Raw genomic sequence first — 20,483 nt, forward strand, 5'->3', positions numbered from 1 at the left:
CACCATATATTGATGCGACAACAGTTTTTGCAATTTTAAACTTAAATTTCTTGAAGAATATTAGTAAAATAGAAATATTTCACTTTTTACCTGAGGTAAAAAAAAAGAACCCAAGTATCATGCTAGTACAAGAATATTAATAAAAAAAAGAAATATTTTCACTTTTTATTGTTACCGACATTAATAAATATTAGTAACCGTAGACTTATAGAGCTCTCAATTTGTGTAAAAATATTCATCCTTTGGGACAAAAAGAACAGAATGTTAATGCCGTTGTATAATATTTTAACAAATTTGAAAATATTGGTACTTTTTTTTGATGCGACAACACATTTTGAAATTTTACACATACATTTCTTCACTTTTTTGTCTGTCAATCCATCCTGAAGTAAAAAAAAGAACTCAATTAACAGGCCAGTACAAGAATATTAATAAAAAAAAAGAAATATTGTCACTTTTTATTGTTATCGACATAGATATCAGTACCCGTAGACTTATTGAGTTCTCAATTTGTGTAAAAACATTCATTCTTAGGACAAAAAAGAACAAAATGTTAATGCCATTATATAAAATTCTAACAAAATGGAAAATGTTGGCATTTTTTTTTTGATGTGACAACAAATTTCGCAATTATAGAGCTCTCAATTTTTGTAAAAATGTTCATCCTTTGAGACAAAAAGAACAGACTTTTAATGCCGTTGTATAATATTTTAACAACATGGAACATATTGGCACTTTTTTTGATGCGACAACAAATTTTGCAATTATAAACTTAAATTTCTTAACTTTTATGTCTATCAATCCATCCTGAGGTATAAAAAGTACTTAATTATCAGGCCAGTACAACATGTGCAAGCAAAATTAAAAAAAAAGAAATATTGTCCCTTTTTATTGTAATTGACATAGATATCAGTCACCGTAGACTTATAGAGCTCTCAATTTGTGTAAAACTATTCATTCTTAGGGACAAAAAAAAAACAAACAGAATTTTAATGCTATTGTATTATTTTCTAGCAAATTGAAAAAAAATATTGGCCCTGTTTTTTAATGCGACAACAAATTTTGCCTTTTTAAACTTAAGTTTCTTCAATTTTATGTCTATCAATCCTTTCTAAGGTAAGAAAAAGGACTCAATTATCAGGCCGGTACAAGAATACTAATAAAAAAAAAGAAATATAGTCACTTTTTATTGTTATCGACATAGATATCAGTAACTGCAGACTTATCGAGCTGTCAATTTGTGTAAAACCATTCATTCTCAGCGAAAAAAAGAACAAACTGTTAATAACATTGTATAATATTTTAACAAAATGGAAAATATTGGCATTTTTTTTATGTGACAACAAATTTTGCAATTATAAACTTAAATGTCTTCACTTTTATGTCTATCAATCCATTCTGAGGTATAAAAAGTACTCACTTATCAGACCAGTGCAAGAATACTAATAAAAAAAGAAATATTTTCACTAGTTATTGTTATTGACATAGATATTAGTCACTGTAGACTTATTGAGCTCTCAATTTGTGTAAAACTATTCAATCTTAGGGACAAATAGAACAGAATTTTAATGCTATTGTATTATATTCTAGCAAATAGGAAAATATTGGCCCTTTTTTTGGATGCGACAACAAATTTTGCAATTTTAAACTTAAATTTCGTCACTTTTATGTCCATCAATCCATCCTAAGGTAAAAAAAAAGAACTAATTATCAGGTCAGTACACGTTTTTAATAAAAAAAAATGAAATATTGGCACTTTTTATTGTCATTGACATAGATATCAGTAACCGTAGACTTATAGAGCTCTCAATTTGTGTAAAACTATTCATTCGTAAGGACAAAAAGAACAAAATTTTAATGCCGTTGTATAATATTCTAACAAAATAGAATATATTGGCACTTTTTTTTATGCGACAACAAATTTAACAATTTAAACTTAAATTTCTTCACTTTTATGTCTATCAATCCATCCTGAGGTATAAAAAGTACTCAATTATCAGGCCAGTACAAGAATATTAATAAAAAAAAAAGAAATATTGTCACTTTTTATTGTTATCTACATAAATATTAGTTACCGTAGACTTATAGAGCTCTCAATTTGTGTAAAACTATTCATCCTTAGGGAAAAACAGAACAGACTTTTAATGCCGTTGTATATTTTTTTCTAACAAAATGGAAAATATTGGCACTTTTTTTTCATGCGACAACAAATTTTGCAATTTTATACTTAAATTTCTTCATTTTTATGTTTAACAATCCATTCTGAGATATGCAATAGTACTTAATTATCAGGCGTATTATAATATAAATTTTAGATGAATCTTTGAGAAATAAAAAGATTATTAGCATTTTCATTTGGTCCTTTCAATGTCGATGTTGGTCAGGTCATTGTCAACGTTGCTCAGATCACGTTTTTGCAATCTTTGAAAATAATTTTTCGTTTTTTTCCCTTATATTTAAATATTAAATGATGAAATCTCATTATATTTCAAATTTGAGGTAAGTTCTATGATAAGTAAAAAAGTTATTAGCATGTTATTTTAGTCCTGTCATTTTCCTTGCATTGTCCTGTCATTGGTCCAGTCATTAGTGTAACCCACCATGCAGTAGTAACGTGCATTAACTTTTCACAAAAGGCAGTGGCTACGGTTACATTGAAATGTAACAATAATAAAAAAGTTGTTGTTACATTGGAGACTATACTTGCCGGAATGCAGGGCTGGGTAAGGAACTAATTAATTACGAATGTAACAATAATATTCGTGTCTACGGTTACGTTGTGTTATTGTTACGTTTTAAACTTTAACCTTCTATAGTTGTGTTGCTTAATTCTTCGATATGTACTTGATAATAATTTGTTTTGGGTGAAAAATTTAAAACTTGGGATGCGTTTGAATCGAAACGGCAATGAAATTATATCAAAAGACAACATGTAACAACCCCACATGTTTCCAACAAAAATATTGGACGAAAATATATACATACAGAGGAGAAAAATATTTTTCACCTGAAGCATGGCAGACATTGAAAGTTTCTATAACTTCAGAAAGGGATATTGCAGAGTGGAATTGTCAAGTCTGCAAAACGACGTGCACATTGCTGCATCACTCGTTTGTGATGGCTGCCTAGAGTGGTTTCACCAAAAATGCGTCGGACTGAAACATGCTCCCAAAACTACATACTGGATGTGTAGAAACTGCCATTTTAAATTAAAATTTCAAAAATTGTATGCAATATTGTAAAATTAAGATAAAAGTTTTCAGTTTTATTTTAATACATATCACTAGTCCCAGCATACATTGAAGTGCATTAACGTAACAATAACACAACGTAACCGTAGACACAAATATTATTGTTACATTTGTAATTAATCGGTTCCTTACCCAACCCTGCATTCCGGCAATTAGTCTCAAATATAACAATTACTTTTTTTTATTGTAGAGGTAACCACTACAAAAGTCAAAAAGTCTGAAAAGACCAGTTTTTGTCTGAATTTGCATGAATTTTTACTCGACATTCTTAATTTGTCTGAATAATTTTTAAAAATTCTTGACATAGTATGAATTTGTCTAATAAGGTTCTTAATTTTTCTTGACAAGTGTCTTGACAGTATGAACATTGTCTTAAAATTTCTCGACACTTCCTGTATCATCTGATAAGAGTCTGGATTAGTCTCGACCAATTCTTGACTGTCTTAAATTTGTCTCAATCTGTCTTGACATATTCTTGACATTCTTAATAATGTCTGAATATGTCTCGACATATTCTTGACATTCTAAATAATGTCTGAATATGTCTCGACACATTCTTGACAGTCTTAAATATGTCTGAATATGTCTCGACACATTCTTGACAGTCTTAAATATGTCTTGACACTATCTCAACAGTATAAAATTCGCCTGAAATGTGAACAGACTTATTCAGCACTGTTTATGACATTCTATTGCTGTTGTATACTCCTTTTTATTATGGCTAAACTAAACTTTGAAGAATCAAGGATTAATTTGGTATAGTAAGATACCCTTTTGGTGCAACTAAGTTGGAATACCCCGAATAATCCCCCATGTAGTTTAATTTTGATTTATTTTTATAAAACATTTAAGTAATTGTTTTCACTTTCGTTTAGGTCAAAGAATTTGTTCCCATCTTGATTCAAAAACCTTATTTATTTTTTAGAACAACCCAAAAACATTTTTTATTCAAATTTGAGTGTTGAATTTTATAATTTTTTAACAAAAATAAATATTTGTGATAACTCTTTCCTGAAAAAAAAAATGTTTAGATCTATGTTATGCATGTCTGTTTGAGAACCATTTCATAAGACCGATGATTTCTATAGAAATCATTGATGGGACCCATTATAAATACATTTTTTTTTATTATTCCTGGAGTAGATAATAATTTTCTTTTAATCTTTGGGATTTATTCAATTTGTTTTTATGTTGAAACAATTAACTTCATAATTTTGATGAAGAAAATCCATTTCAATTCAATTTTTTTTCATCAAAATTATGATTTTCATTTTCATCTATCAACAAACTTTTTAAATTGTAGTAGCATGGTCGGTCAACTGATAAGTTGTATGGCTGATTACAGGTAAAGCAATAACTTCTATTTGACAGTTGCGTGTACTCTGGGGTGTGGAATACATTAGTTTTATGGGGAACATCCTGTCCATGTGTAATACTTAATATATTCCAACAGATGACATTACACAAATTTTTCTTCTGTTAAATGAATGATTTGTATATCATCATAATTTGCTATTTATATAAACCACATTTTGGTATAATAATTATTTACATGATGATATCAACATTGAATATTATGAATGTAGAATGAAATATGTCTACAGTATGATTGGTTTGAATCATTTAATTTATAAGATTTAGGAATCAAAATTTGTAATTATTTAAAAACCCACATTGAAATTGTTTTATATCAACACACCCACATTTGAATTATTTTATACTTTAGATTTCATAGCCATATTTGCATTTGTAAAAATATCAGAGACATTTATACACATATTTATATATGTCTCTGAAAATATTTATATACCCAATTTTCAATTATTTTACATGCCCAACTTTTATTTTTGTTGTAAAGAAGTGTAACTTGAAACAACAGTATATCATATAAAGAGAAATAAAGATTAAAGTTATATCATGAATATTGGTCATGATTTGTAAAACTCAGACCTGTCAAGTAAATTTAAGACACGATTGAAAATGTTCAGAATATGTCAAGCCATACTGAGAAAAAATAAGAATGTCGAGAATATGTCGAGAAATTTCAAGACAGTATTCAAATGTCAAGAATTTGTCAAGAAATTTTAAGACCATATTCAGAATGTCGAGAATATGTCGAGTAAATTTCATACAAATTTGATATAAATGAGAATTTGTCAAGAAAAATTAAGACACAAGTCATACTTTTGGAGAATGTCGAGTAAAAGTTCATGCAAATTAAGACAAAAACTGGTCTTTTCAGACTTTTAGACTTTTGTAGTGAACGCAGAGGTAAACGTGAAAGTAAACGCCCGTTTACTTTTTATGTCTACTAACATTTTGGAGTTAACGCAGAGTTAACGCGGCGTTTACATGAATACACGCGAGTAAACGCCGCGTTAACTTTTTTCGCGCTTCTACATGTAATTCTTGGTTTGCACCAAACTGTATGGGTCATTAATCTTTGAAAACTGAACAAAACACGATTGGTTGCATGAATGGCTTATTTGGAACTTTGCGGTTTTTCAAGAATTTATATATTGAAAGATATGCTTATATATGAGTTTGGCGACTAATGCTTGAAAAGAACATCACACATGTTAAGTTCTTTGACTTACAAATTAAACAGTTACATTTCTGTAAATTAAATTTATCTTCATGCCAAACAGAGCAAGAAGATTAATACTAGTTGATTGTGTAGGTCTTTGATATTAGTATAAATCATGTGTTAATTGAGATGCAATATCAAATCAAAGATATTGCAATTTCAAACTTTGAACAATTAAATTGTTTTACACGCAACATCATTTAAACTAAAATATTAATTCTGAAACTTTTGAAATGGTTAATATTGGCAATGAATTGTGTTCTGGTTAATAATTGCTTTGTATGTTTTGCCAGTCGAATACTACAGTTGAATACATTGCTGTATTGCAGACAAAAAGACTCAAATGAATATTTAATTTATGTGTGTATTTATTTGATTCTTATCTCAGTAAATGTAACGACTCTCAATTGTTCGGCCGCATAAATTGAAATAAAAAAAGTGGAAGTTTCATTAATTGCATTTAATAGTTATGTTTTTTTATAAATCTAATCAAGTATTCCCTAATTATAATGCAAACATTTACCCCAGGGAATTGACTTTAAATGATTTCAATATGAATTGTACATAATGATCTTTTTCTTGATTTGGATAATTTCTACGCGGAACTCAAAACTAAAATTTTCCACAAATAAAGATGATTTTGTATCCTAATTTTAATTTCCCTTTTTTAGACGGTGACGTTCCTTCTGTCCCTTTTACGGTGTGTATACTGCCCACATCGTTCACTATGTCCTTTTATATAGTAAGTTTAGTATATGGTATGTTTAAATTTCAATGAGCGTTATGCATGTATAAATGGAATATTCAGTCAGTGATGTCATTACCAAAAAATCATTAAAAGATGTCATAATTCTTTCAGTGATACAAATATTTGGTGTGAAGGCTTTGTTGTTTATTTCGAAATGATATTACGAACAGGGTGTTACATCCTAATGTTTACGGTGATGTTGTTTATAGTGCTCGTTAATCAAGAAACGATCTGTTTTAACTTATTGGTCGTTATCACTTTAACAATGCAATAAGATCTATGAATATTGTCAATATCGGTAATTACATTGATTCTAATATCCGATTAAATTCATTGGAAAATTTTTCAAACTTATTTCAATACACACAAATAGGCATGAATAAGAGGCATCCGTAATATACCGATGTTTCAACTTTGTTAATATAATTGAAATATACTAACCAATGGAAAAACAATTTAGTGAATCGTCATATCCAGAAATCAAGGCTACCTTGCTTATTTGAATATTATACTAAAGAAATCGGATACGGGTCACGGAAATTATATTGAAATGATGGGGAATTTTGAAAAAAATGTCTGTTTTAACTTTAATTTAAGTGATAGACAGGTTGCGGGGACAGAAAATAAACAAACACAACAATATACACCATTTAAACGAAACAAAATGACTGTCGTTGCAAAAATCAAAGTTCCTGAGCTATTTTAAAAATCGAAGCGAAAGGCTTTTAACATTGCAGTATAAAATACAGGCTAAAATGGCTGAAACGTCAAATTTTCAAACTTCGTGTTGAAAATTGGCTAACAAGGTCATTACAAAAACAGGTTGCGGCGATAAAACTTGAGACTTGAATGTCCAAAGAATAAGCAAGTCCAAACCTTGTATGTTTAGTCGTTGAACTCTAGGTTCCCACGTAAAGTTAAAATGCCCCTATTTCAAGAAGAATAAACTCACGAAAACACAAAAAATTCACTAAATTCGCGTTCAATGTTTTGATTTTGACCGCCTGACAACTTTACGGAAATATCAGAGTGGTTATAAACAAGGACTCTGTGACGGGCAACTTATAATATCCGTGTTTTAAAGATTTTAATGATATCAAGCCAGTACAGTTCAAACTATTATCACGTGGTACAGTTCTCATTTACATATTATGAATTTTAATTAGCAAAAGTACTACTAATTTCTGGCTATGTATGAAATCTATCGTTAATCGAGAAGGAACAGTTTACCCATGAATTTCATTTAACTCATTTCCAGTAACGCCAGATTTAAGGGTTTCAAAAGTTTTTTTATTGAACAATTGAAGGCGAAATGACACCACAACCCTCCCCCCCCTCCTTTCCGAATAAATTATGAAGGCGTGTACAACTATGAAAATCTCTTCTGTAGATCTGCCGAGCAATAGTTAGTTTAGGAATAAGAGAAAAGAGAACACGATTCATTCGGATAAGGAAAATTGTGTCCGTTTAAGGTGACTCCATCGTTAGCTCAGCATGAAGATCTGATACCAAGCAGTTTATTCATATTCATATATATAATAACTTACATGTCAGCAACTTGTCCTGAGCCTGTCATCTTGGGTTCAGCATTGTTCAGACATCAATCTATTATCAGTATGTATCAATCAATGTAACTCAGACCATCAAGGTCCCAGATTTTCCGTTTGTAAATTCTGTTTGGGGTTTTGTCTATTATGTATTTTCCTGACAGGGTAGAGATACAGAAAAAAAATTAACAAAATAAATAGAACTTTAAGGTAAATTAATAAAGAGGGACGTCCATAAAACCGTGAAAAATCAAACGGACATTTGGAAGCTACTGGAAAATAAGGGTATATTTGATAAGGACAGTAATTAAGTCTTCCGACAGGCCTCCTACGGACACCGCGAAGAATTACTGCAAGGATTATTCACGTGCGGAGAGTGCGAAGTTCTTTTCGACTTTAATGGCTTAAAGCTAGTGTTGGCTGCGAATTCATACATCTCACACAGTCACAAGTCTTTCCGATTTTGCAAGTATTTTATTGCATTTCGAAAGAAGTCCAAAAGTGACCATATCTGTGTACCCCTGTCACCCTTAGGGTTCATTTTCTTTGAACATTAAACTTGCATACAGGTTAACCGGTTAATCTGTCGAAAGTCTATCCGAGTAACTGGTTAGGTAAACATTTTCAATTTGACAACGCTAATTATTTGCGAATATTTATCTATTAGGTCTTGGTACTTGTCGATGAACGTTTTGAGAAAAGGACGAGACGTTCTATGACAAGACCCTGACGCAATAATTTATTGCCCAAACACCGATGACGTTTCATGAAGTTTGAGTTGCAGGTGTTAGCTCTTTAATTTCGTATGGAAGGAAAAATGTATACTCTAACGGAAAATGATTTGGATATGCATGTAGATCAGCCGGCAATGAATTATCGTTTGTACGGAGTTTTGTAAAGTTTGGGTATCCAATACAAACAAGGAAACTTCTCAGATGTGTTGCTTAATGAAATATTCAATGCCATGAAGGAGTATTGATTTGCCAAGATCTCCTCCTTATCATATCGAAAACCCGATAACGTGATGCCCAAATACCGACTGGCGATCACGTCAAGAGTCAACGACCAAAGGAACATAATAGTTCCAAGATAAATAAGAGGAAAACTGTACAGTAAATAAAATAATACGCATTCAACACATATAAACTTTAACGCCAGGCAGGCGCGTAGCTGCCTTTACGCAAAAAATCATTTGCTTGCACATTTTTTTCACAAAAAAAATAATTCTGAAATTAAATTACGAATGAGAAGGAAGACAGGTCAAACGGGCTAACTATCCAGCTGACACTCCAAGTCAGTATTGGAAGCGAGCCTTGTATTTCTCCTTTCTTGACTATTTCATTGAGGAACTCACAGCCTAGGACGTTTACTGGATAACTCCGATCGTTTTCAAGGCCAGAACCTTATACCTGCACGTTTGGAATCTTTGACAGCAGAGTGTATAGACAAACTATACGAAACATTTAGACACGACTTGACGGACAATCAAGAAACCTTCAACTCTGAGGTAAAGAGATGGCAGAGACGCTGGTCCAGATGTTATAGAGTAGCCCAAATCTCTGATGTCGTCTCTAGCAGTGACTAAAAAGGAACTATATCCTTCAATAGTTTGCAATCGTGTCAATCCTAGTTACAATGCCAGTAACTACATCAACTACTGAACGGTCATTTAGTGCATTACGGCGACTGAAAACTTATCTCCGTTCAACCATGGTATAGGACAGACTATCTTCGTTGGCGCTCATACATGTTCACAGAGAAATGAATATCGACACCGAGAGAGTTCTGCGATCATTTGCCTTGGCAAAAAATAGATATATGGACTTTGGATATTAACTATACTTTAAGTCTTACATGCAGTATTAACATTTAGTAATACAGGCTCAATACAATAACCTTGAAAACATCTTAGATTTATATCCCTCACTTATAAGTCAAGACTTAAAAGTCGCCGTTTGATTTCGTATTCCCATTATCCGTTCGTCCAAAAGACTACTAATTCACCTTGGGTATCTGTGTCCCAAGTGACCTTCTACCGTTGTCGTAGAAACCCTTCCTTTGATTCGAAAATGACCTTAGTGAGAAACGCTACGGTCGGGTGTCTTGCAAGAAGCAGGACCTGCTTACCCTTTCGGAGCACTGGAGGTCGCCACATTTTTTTTTGGGGGTTCGTGTTTTTTTTATCTGTATTTAGTTTTCAATATTGAATGTTTTTGTTTGTTCTTTTGTGTCTTATCTGTTCCCGGGTTGGTCATGTGTCCATTGATTGCCCTTCTATTGATAAACGCTTCGGTTGACTTGTCGACTGAAATTCCTGTTTTATAAAACTTATTTTATATTTGAAAACAACCATGTTAATAAGGAGTAATGTGAATTTCATAAGCATGGCATACCTGGAAAATGACCGAAAAATGATAATTTTCTGCATAAAAAGGTCCCAAAAAAATTTTCGCCTCGCTCCGCTCGGCTTACAAAGACTTATGCTTGCACTTTATTTTAGGCCAGCTACGCCCCTGCCAGACCATCCTGTATTATTTGTACAGTAGACGCTCAGAATATTTATCCTGGTATTTGCTGATGAACTTTTTGAGAAAAAAGATGAGACGTTCAATGACAAGACCATGACTCATTAATTCATTGCCAAGACACCGATGACATTTCACAAAGTTTGAGTAGCAGTTACAAGCTCTTGCATATAGTATGCATTGAAAAATGTATATTCCGAACGCGTGTGAAATTGGAATATTACTGCTAAGTTGAGGAAAATTTATGATTTCCAAATTGAAATCGTCTCGTTTGTCATAGATTCTGGAACTGAGATGACCGCTGTAGTCAAACTCCAGGTATATGTATGAAATGAGACGGGGGAAGCTGTATCTGTGGTTTCTTTAATCTCTAATTCAGGTGAATATATTCTACTGAAAAATTGGAAAATTACACTTTTAGGTGGTAAACAAGTTAAAAGATAAAACCTGTAACCATGAATAAATTATGATAATAAAAATACAAAAAAAAAAAAAAAAATACAAAAAAAATAGTTGTAAATATACCACTTCGTATGATGCAAGGTACAATTTAATTGGTCTACTAGTTTCGGCCGATATTTCCCGGCGTCAATGGTATCATGATAAATGCAGTAATTATTATCAACTGGATTACTAGACACGTCTAGCTAATGTTATCTGTTGACTGGTGTAAAGTTTGACCACTTCTCAATTCATAATGTTTTGAGTAACTCAGATTAACAGTTTTTGTAAATTTATTTAAGAAATATGTGGAGGTCCAATATTAGCTATTCGTCATATAATCTTTTATGAAAAGAATCTAAATAGTAAACACAGCCATACATTATTAATTAACGTACAAATAATGAAATAAAATTGCATCAGTTTTTTTATGCATAGCGTGCTTTATATTGCTATTTCTATATACATGTATTCAGTATGTGAGACTGAATTTAGAGTTTAGATAGTCAATACTTTTGATTGGCTCGTATTCATTAGATTTGTCCAGGCACTCAATCATCACGTCATCATCCGAGAAAGTAAAATAGGCTATAGATTGCCTTGTCTGTCCTCTTTCCATGTTTGCACTAGGCATCAAAATTCGGTGTTTCTGAAATGAATCAATGGTATATAAAAGTACTTGTAGATGAGCTCCTTCGTTTAGGAATTGAGTATGAATGTCCCTTTGGTATCTCTCGCCTCTCTTTTACCGTTTTCAAATTAGTTTACTGCGTCCATAATTAGCTACTTTTCATATTGTTTAGTGTGGTTTCATTTATATTTGTTGATTTCGTTTTTGGTGTTTACAGAAAGCAATTGTTATTTCGTTTGGTATCTAACATAATCTTTTCATAGTTTCCTCCTACAATTATATCCGACTTTGTATTACTTATAGTGTTAAAATTGGTGCTTCTAACTACCCATGACAACCTTTAAATCGGGTTTCCCACTAACAATAATGAATACAAAGTGAACATATTTAGTGAAATAGGGAAATGTTACGACATTATTGATTAGAGAATATTAGCCAGAGAACAACTTAAAAAAAAACACAATGTACACGATAAATGAACGTGTTTTGAAAAATCCTTAATCAGCTACATGTACACTGGCGAAAAAAGTATGTTTTTATTTAAGAGAAATTACATTCTCTAATAGCAAATATTTCGTACATACTCAAGACGAGAACAAGTTACAAATTAATCAAAAAGATAAATTTTGCAAAAAGTTGTTTTAAAATTACTTTAACGCGAAGAGTGCATGACACTCAACCTACACGCGGCATCAGATACTTCCGACTGCACGTGGGTGAGTATTTATACATCCTGATCAGCCAAATCGACCTTAGATCTATGACGTAGCAACTATCTGTGGAAATGCCTCTGGGTAGTGGATGCATTGAGGTCGATTCGTTCGGGACGTTTTAAGAACCTGCCAAATTGACGCCCATTTTAGCGTGGGTTACACTAGCCATGTTTGAATCGCATCAAAATTTAGGGAAAAAATGCGTTATTTTAGTTTAAAGCCGAAAAACCAATAACAGACGTAAAATCAATTTCTGCTCTTAGCATTAAATGCAAGTTGGTTGAGGAATACATTTGAATATAAGAAATAGGAGGGAGATTCTGTTTTAAAATTTAAAATGGAAATTGGGAATGTGTCAAAGAGAAAACAACCCGACCAAAGAGCAGAAAACAGCACAAGGCCACCAATGGGTCTTCAACACAGCGAGAAAATCCCGCACCCGGAGTCGGGTTCAGCTGGACCCTAAACATAAATGTGTTCTAGTTCAGTGAAAATGGACGTCACACTAAACTCCGAAATATATAAATGAACTAAAATTAAAAAAAAACAAGACTAACAAAGACCAGAGGCTCCTGACTTGGAACAGGCGCAAAAACGCGGCGGGGTTAAACAAGTTAATATCTTTCAAATTAAATAAAAACACTTTACAATTAACTAAGAAATGAAAATTGAAAACAAAATGTTAAAATGTTATTTTGTTTTTATTTTCACACAAAATGGTACATCAAGCCGTAACCTAAATTCACTAAATTTTATTATACTTACTGTGGCCATTAACTTATCAGCTGTCCATCTTTGTAATATGTCACCGATGTTAACTAAAATAGTACCAGGTATCGGCGTGGCTGGTACAAACTGTCCATCTCGGTTTCTAACCTTTCAAAATGATATTAATTTACTTGGATTTTATATCATGCAACTTTTGTTATATAGATTTTCTTTGTTCTTCGGTCCATGTCTAATTGTAGCTTCTTTTCTCCTGTTATCCTTACATATCACTACAATACTACTGTTAACAATTTGTATACATCACAACAGATAATTATAATCATCGTAAGAGTTTATATATAAAATAATAGTCTGGAAGGAGAGTTTGGTTGAGCACAAACAAACATGTTTAACCCCGCCATATTCTCTATATGCCGGTCGAAAGTCAACGCTTTAGCCTGTAGTTCATTGGTTGTCGTTTATTGCTGTCTGTCATATTTACTTTTCGTTTTTTATTTCGTTGTTGACCAGGTCTTTGGTTTTTTCTTATGTCGGGGCCTTTCATAGCTGACTATACGGTTTGTGTTTTGTTCATTGTTGAAGGCCGTACGGTGACCTATAGTCGCTTAAATTCGCTTCAATTGGATTATGTTGGATAGTTGTCTCATTTGTAATCATAACACATCTCCTTAGTTTATATTTATTAATCATCTCGGTATATATTTCTTATATACACAGTCAATACGTCGGTCTATGCAGTATTTTTTTTCTTGGTTGCGGTTGTAAGATCCAAGATTTTACATTTCCACGTCGCTCAGGAATGTGTTTCTCGAAAAATTTAAAGCACGTGTCCTTGTACTATAATTTATTCTTGAGAAATAACTTCATCCAATAAATGTTCAGTTTTAAGCCTGTTTTATCACTTTATGCTGTCTTTGAAGATAATGTCGTGTGAAAATAGTTTAATAATATTATACGCAATTAATGGAACTTTCAAGACATTTTAAAATAAATAGAGAATGTGTCCATTGGACACGGATGATGGCCTCGCTTGCATATAACGTTATAATGAGGCATAACTCGAGAACGGTAAAAGTGACACTATCCAAATTCGAACTTGATCTAAATTTGTGGTAATAAGCATTGCGTATAAGTTTCATAACATTTGGTTGAGGCAAACTAAAATTAGAGAACGGGAACGAAAAATTCAGTAACTTTTCCATTACTAAAGGGGCATAACTTCAGAACGGTATAATTGATGCCACCCAAATTTTAACTTGATCTGTGTTTTGTAGTAGTTAGCATTGTGTAAAAGTTTTATAACATTTGGTAGAAGCAAACTGAAGTTAGAGAACGGAAACCAATTTTGTGACGTAAGTACGTACGGGCGGACAAGGATAACACTTAATGCCCCCCTGTCTACTCTAGGGGTCGTGTGCTTCATGAAAATCCAATGATCTGTTAGAATACATAAAATTAAAGTGCCTCTCTTCATGCAATAGTATTCAAACATTTGACTTCTCTGCTTTTTACACTATACTTCCTCATTTAAGACTTAAAGACAGATTAACATAATTGGTCCAATTTTGTTTCATAAAAAATAATAGCAAGTGCAGATGCAAATAACTTGAATTTTTGAATGGACAATTATACGGTATGGGTTTTGCTCATTGTTAAAGGCCGTACGGTGACCTATAGTCGTAAACTTCTCTGTCGGAGAGTTGTCTCTTTTTTTTTTAAATCATACCACATATTCTTATTTTTATATTGGTTAAAACACACTCTTGATTCCAGCAAAAGTTGCACTGAGACTGACATCTTCTAAATGTTGGATATTTTTTATGACAACATATTTGTTAAATTTGGAGGACATGTTTTTTTAAAGGCAATCGGCATGTCTATGGGAACTAACCGTGTCCCCAGTTTTCCCTTTATTCTATATACAGAAGTTTCTAATAATAAGCTGGCTATAAAGTAATGTCCTTTCACTAAATAATTTGGTGACCATGTTGACGGCATTTATCCAAATGAATTTGAAATAAAGGATACCACAGATGCAGTAAAGTCTGTCTAATATCTTGACTTACAGCTATAAATTGACAATGAGGGTCGGCTGAGGAATAAACTTTACGACAAAAGTGATGATTTTAATTCTATGATTGTGAACTTTTCATTTCTGTGTATTGGAACATTCCAGCAGCGCCTGCATACGAAGAATCCATCTCTCAGTTGGTACGATATTTTGCGTTTCCTATCATAATTTCCTTGCTAGAGGGTTACTGCTTATATTGTACATTGAAGCTGCTGCATCAAGGGTTCAAAGTGGCAAAAGTTTTACGGACCAAACCTAGTGTACCGTTCTGGAACATTTGTGTAACATACGACTATCCCGTCTTCTTTTTCTCGACTGTGACATTACCGAATACGACTTATTACCGGATTTTTCCTTGTTTGAGGAACATGTCGGGTGCCACATCTGGAGCAGGAACTGCTTACCTTTCAGAAGCACGAAAGTTCTCCCCAGCTATGATTGATTGTGGTCGTGTTGCTCAGTCTCTAGCTTTCTATGTAACGTTTGATATTGTATTGTTATTAGTCCTTTCGTCGTTTTTTTTTTTATTTTTTGATATATAGATTCTACCACTGCATCGAGTGTGATACGATATTTATCCACTCGAGACAGTTAAATTTTCAAATTTAAAACGCGAGGCTCGCCGAGCGTTTTAAATATTTAAAATTTAACTATCGAGAGTGGATAAATATCGTATTACACAAGATTTGGTGGTGGAATCTGTTTCTCTAATGATTTTCAAACAATATGCAGGCAAACTTATTCCGTCTTTTCGAATGATCTGTAAAAAGATGTGTTCTTTCTATGTGACGTCATCAGGCATGGTCGCCTTTTTCCATGCCGTCACAATAGAAAATTCAGAGGAAAGCAAGTAAGTTAGACATCATAATCAGATTTTAACCAATGAAGAACTGAGATCAAACGAACCACACGTTGATTATTTTTTTTTATACAATGGGTGCAGAAAGGGATAAATTGACGAAGAATTAGAGAAATGGTATTATCTGTTTTTAATTGTCTTATATTTTCAATTACCCCGGAATGGGCAGGGGGTCTTGAAATCTTCTCTCTGTTTAAACCAAAATCATTTAGACAACTGATTCTATATAATGTTGTTTGAATAAAAGTATACAAACTAGTGGTTTTATCATCAACAGTACTTTATTTGAAAGCTATATAAAAAACATACCTCTAACCCACCAACGTCATCTTGGAAAAGCAAAGTTAAAGGGCCATAATCTGTGTGTTCTCCACATCGTAATTGACCCTCTTTTATTTCTAAATACAATAGACAAACATAACTAATATATAATTCAATTCAATTTTGATTTGGGTTTAACTTATACAGAAAGGTTACTCGTATTTGCATGGAGTCTAAATGTTTCATTAAAAAATGGCGCAATCAGTATGCTCTTTCAATTTGAACGCTTTGTTCGACATATGGAACTTCTGTATTGTTTCGGTGCAAAAAACTGTCTTACCCTTACCTTCCCTTTTTTTCATCCGAGCGCACCGATGAGTCGTATGTAGACGAAACCCACGTCTGGCGTAACCAATTGAGACGGTTCTCTTTTTATTATATGTATATGGAAATTAAAGCATGACGGACGGACAGACATATGCATCATTATATATTACAGCAACTTGTTGATAGAAACAAATATAACATTCGTGGAAGAAAACGGACAATTGAAAATCAGGCAAATCCATTTTGTACTTTTTTTTCTAAAATACGTATGATGATTCCTCTTAAAATATAAAAAAGTGACACATTTACATGCTTTTATGTGAAAAAAAACCCAAAAAAATATGGTTGCAAAAAACTCGACGAACTTGATTGTTGTAGACATACTGATAATTCCAGCCAAATTTATAGAATCATCAATTATCATACAAATTTACAGTTACGAAGATGTTATTCTTAACTCAAATTTTACAGAAACAGGAAAACGGGAATAGAAGGTATGGGTGGATAGATATACTTTTTGTGCTTTTCAACTTCATAGAGTTCCATAAATTAGCAGGAAATTCAATATGCCCACAGACATGTCATACGCGTTAAATTCTGTATGTTTCTGTCCCAAGTCATGAGCCTGTAAAACGATTGTTGTCGTTTTTTGTTATATATCATATTTGTTATTCGTTTTGTTAAATTTGGTTTTCTCGTTTGAATTGTTGAACATATGTCAGGTCTGATTAGTTAAACAAGACCCACCCTTACAATTTATTGAGACTAGTCTACTTTTGACTATATAATTTGACAATTCTGTTTTGGAATAGATCTTTTGACAATTCTGCTTTTGACTAGATAATTTGACAATTCTGCTTTTGACTAGATAATTTGACAATTCTGCTTTTGACTAGATCTTTTGACAATTCTGCTTTTGACTAGATCATTTGACAATTTTGCTTTTGACTAGAAAATTTGAAAATTCTGCTTTTGACTAGATAATTTGACAATTTTGCTTTTGACTAGATAATTTGACAATTCTGCTTTTGACCTATTCTATGATCTGGTTTGTTTATACACAGACCAGTCGACAGGTGTCATTTAAAATAAGGACATTTCAGGTTAAAGTTGTTTTATATATTTTTCAAATAAAAGTTATATTATTCTATAATGACAGTTAAGACAAAGGAATCTATACACCAAAATATACCAAATTATACTGTATTAGATTTAAAAAAAGTAATATCAATGTGCGTCTAAAATGAATATTATCGAATCGTCACCATTATTGATTTGTTAACATTTTTATGGACTATGGAAAAAGGGAAACATTAATTTTATTTACTTACAGAACTTGTCTAGATAGATATAAGGAACACCCAGAGCTTTGGAAAAATACAATCGCTGTCAACTTTTTGGTTAAATTGCAGGCGCGTAGCTGCCTTTACGCAAAAAATCATTTGCTTGCACATTTTTTTCACAAAAAAAATAATTCTGAAATTAAATTACGAATGAGAAGGAAGACAGGTCAAACGGGCTAACTATCCAGCTGACACTCCAAGTCAGTATTGGAAGCGAGCCTTGTATTTCTCCTTTCTTGACTATTTCATTGAGGAACTCACAGCCTAGGACGTTTACTGGATAACTCCGATCGTTTTCAAGGCCAGAACCTTATACCTGCACGTTTGGAATCTTTGACAGCAGAGTGTATAGACAAACTATACGAAACATTTAGACACGACTTGACGGACAATCAAGAAACCTTCAACTCTGAGGTAAAGAGATGGCAGAGACGCTGGTCCAGATGTTATAGAGTAGCCCAAATCTCTGATGTCGTCTCTAGCAGTGACTAAAAAGGAACTATATCCTTCAATAGTTTGCAATCGTGTCAATCCTAGTTACAATGCCAGTAACTACATCAACTACTGAACGGTCATTTAGTGCATTACGGCGACTGAAAACTTATCTCCGTTCAACCATGGTATAGGACAGACTATCTTCGTTGGCGCTCATACATGTTCACAGAGAAATGAATATCGACACCGAGAGAGTTCTGCGATCATTTGCCTTGGCAAAAAATAGATATATGGACTTTGGATATTAACTATACTTTAAGTCTTACATGCAGTATTAACATTTAGTAATACAGGCTCAATACAATAACCTTGAAAACATCTTAGATTTATATCCCTCACTTATAAGTCAAGACTTAAAAGTCGCCGTTTGATTTCGTATTCCCATTATCCGTTCGTCCAAAAGACTACTAATTCACCTTGGGTATCTGTGTCCCAAGTGACCTTCTACCGTTGTCGTAGAAACCCTTCCTTTGATTCGAAAATGACCTTAGTGAGAAACGCTACGGTCGGGTGTCTTGCAAGAAGCAGGACCTGCTTACCCTTTCGGAGCACTGGAGGTCGCCACATTTTTTTTGGGGGGTTCGTGTTTTTTTTATCTGTATTTAGTTTTCAATATTGAATGTTTTTGTTTGTTCTTTTGTGTCTTATCTGTTCCCGGGTTGGTCATGTGTCCATTGATTGCCCTTCTATTGATAAACGCTTCGGTTGACTTGTCGACTGAAATTCCTGTTTTATAAAACTTATTTTATATTTGAAAACAACCATGTTAATAAGGAGTAATGTGAATTTCATAAGCATGGCATACCTGGAAAATGACCGAAAAATGATAATTTTCTGCATAAAAAGGTCCCAAAAAAATTTTCGCCTCGCTCCGCTCGGCTTACAAAGACTTATGCTTGCACTTTATTTTAGGCCAGCTACGCCCCTGAATTGTGCCTTAAGTTATTCAGCAGTTTTCATGAACCAATTCTCTAAACATTATGTTGTTATCAACGATGACAATTAATTCAGTGGTTATCGTTTGTTACCGTATATCATATTTGTTTTTCGCTTATGGTTTTGTACATAAATCGGGCCGTTAGTTTTCTTGTTTGAATTTGTTTTACATTTGTCATTTCGGGGCCTTTTATAGCTTGCTATGCGGTATGGGTTTTGCTCATTGTTGAATGCCGTACAGTGACCCATGGTTTCTAACGTCTTCGTCATTTGATTTCAGCTGGAAAGTTGTCTCATTGGCAGTCATACCATATTTTATACTTTGTAGAGGGAAGTATAAAATAAAGGTAGTCTACAGTGACATATATTACCATAATCCGCAGGAATTTCTGGATAAAACAATGACCTTAATAAACTCTTGTTGTTTGGTGTTCCTATTAGTTTATGACACTTCCGGAAATACTGTTTGTCCTGAAGAACAGAAATGCTACCGTGTCAATAACTGGTGAAATTTCGCCGAGTCGAAACATTCTGAAGAGGACAAGTGTACTGATACTCTTTCTTAATAAATGCCCTAAATTACCATGACCGGAAGATAACATGGGTAATTCACACATGAAATGAATAACTGAAAATTCATTAATTATTGCAATTTTTTATTAGAAAGGAAAACATGTGAGATTAACCATTTCGATTTCAGGAAAATCTGTCTGATGATAATTTATATGCATCGTATATCAGAATAAGAATAAGAGTTGTTAATATTGCGACGCTCACCTAATCTCATTATTTGCATTAATGAAAACTTCGCAAAATATTTTGAATTGTCAGTATTTCAATATGAATGTTCTCGATCTCTTCAGTCTTGGAATATTTTGTGAACTCAGCAAATGGGAAAGTCAAAACGCAAAGAAAAGTGCAGTATATTAATCAAAAGTGATAACAAAATAAACAAGAAATGAAAAACCATGCCCAAATATCTCGATACACCTGCACCGATGTGTGATCTCTTCAAGAGG

At 32.8% G+C, this 20,483-nt stretch overlaps 1 protein-coding gene across 4 annotated transcripts in view; it reads right to left on the reverse strand.

Annotated features, from left to right (window-relative positions):
• Positions 1 to 11,374: 11,374 nt before the first annotated feature.
• LOC127724143 (uncharacterized) overlaps positions 11,375 to 20,483 on the reverse strand; it is a 311,392-nt gene continuing 302,283 nt past the window's right edge. For all 4 annotated transcript variants that reach the window (XM_052231017.1, XM_052231016.1, XM_052231015.1 and 1 more), the window contains exons 6-9: positions 19,836 to 19,935; positions 16,412 to 16,500; positions 13,209 to 13,319; positions 11,375 to 11,748 (exon numbers count right to left, since the gene is read on the reverse strand). In XM_052231017.1, coding sequence (XP_052086977.1) covers positions 11,572 to 11,748; positions 13,209 to 13,319; positions 16,412 to 16,500; positions 19,836 to 19,935 — 477 coding nt within the window. In that variant the 3' untranslated portion in view covers positions 11,375 to 11,571. The remainder of the gene's footprint in view (positions 11,749 to 13,208; positions 13,320 to 16,411; positions 16,501 to 19,835; positions 19,936 to 20,483) is intronic.

Source organism: Mytilus californianus, unplaced genomic scaffold (assembly GCF_021869535.1).
Source record: "Mytilus californianus isolate M0D057914Y unplaced genomic scaffold, xbMytCali1.0.p SCAF_14, whole genome shotgun sequence".
Classification (NCBI taxonomy): domain Eukaryota; kingdom Metazoa; phylum Mollusca; class Bivalvia; order Mytilida; family Mytilidae; genus Mytilus; species Mytilus californianus.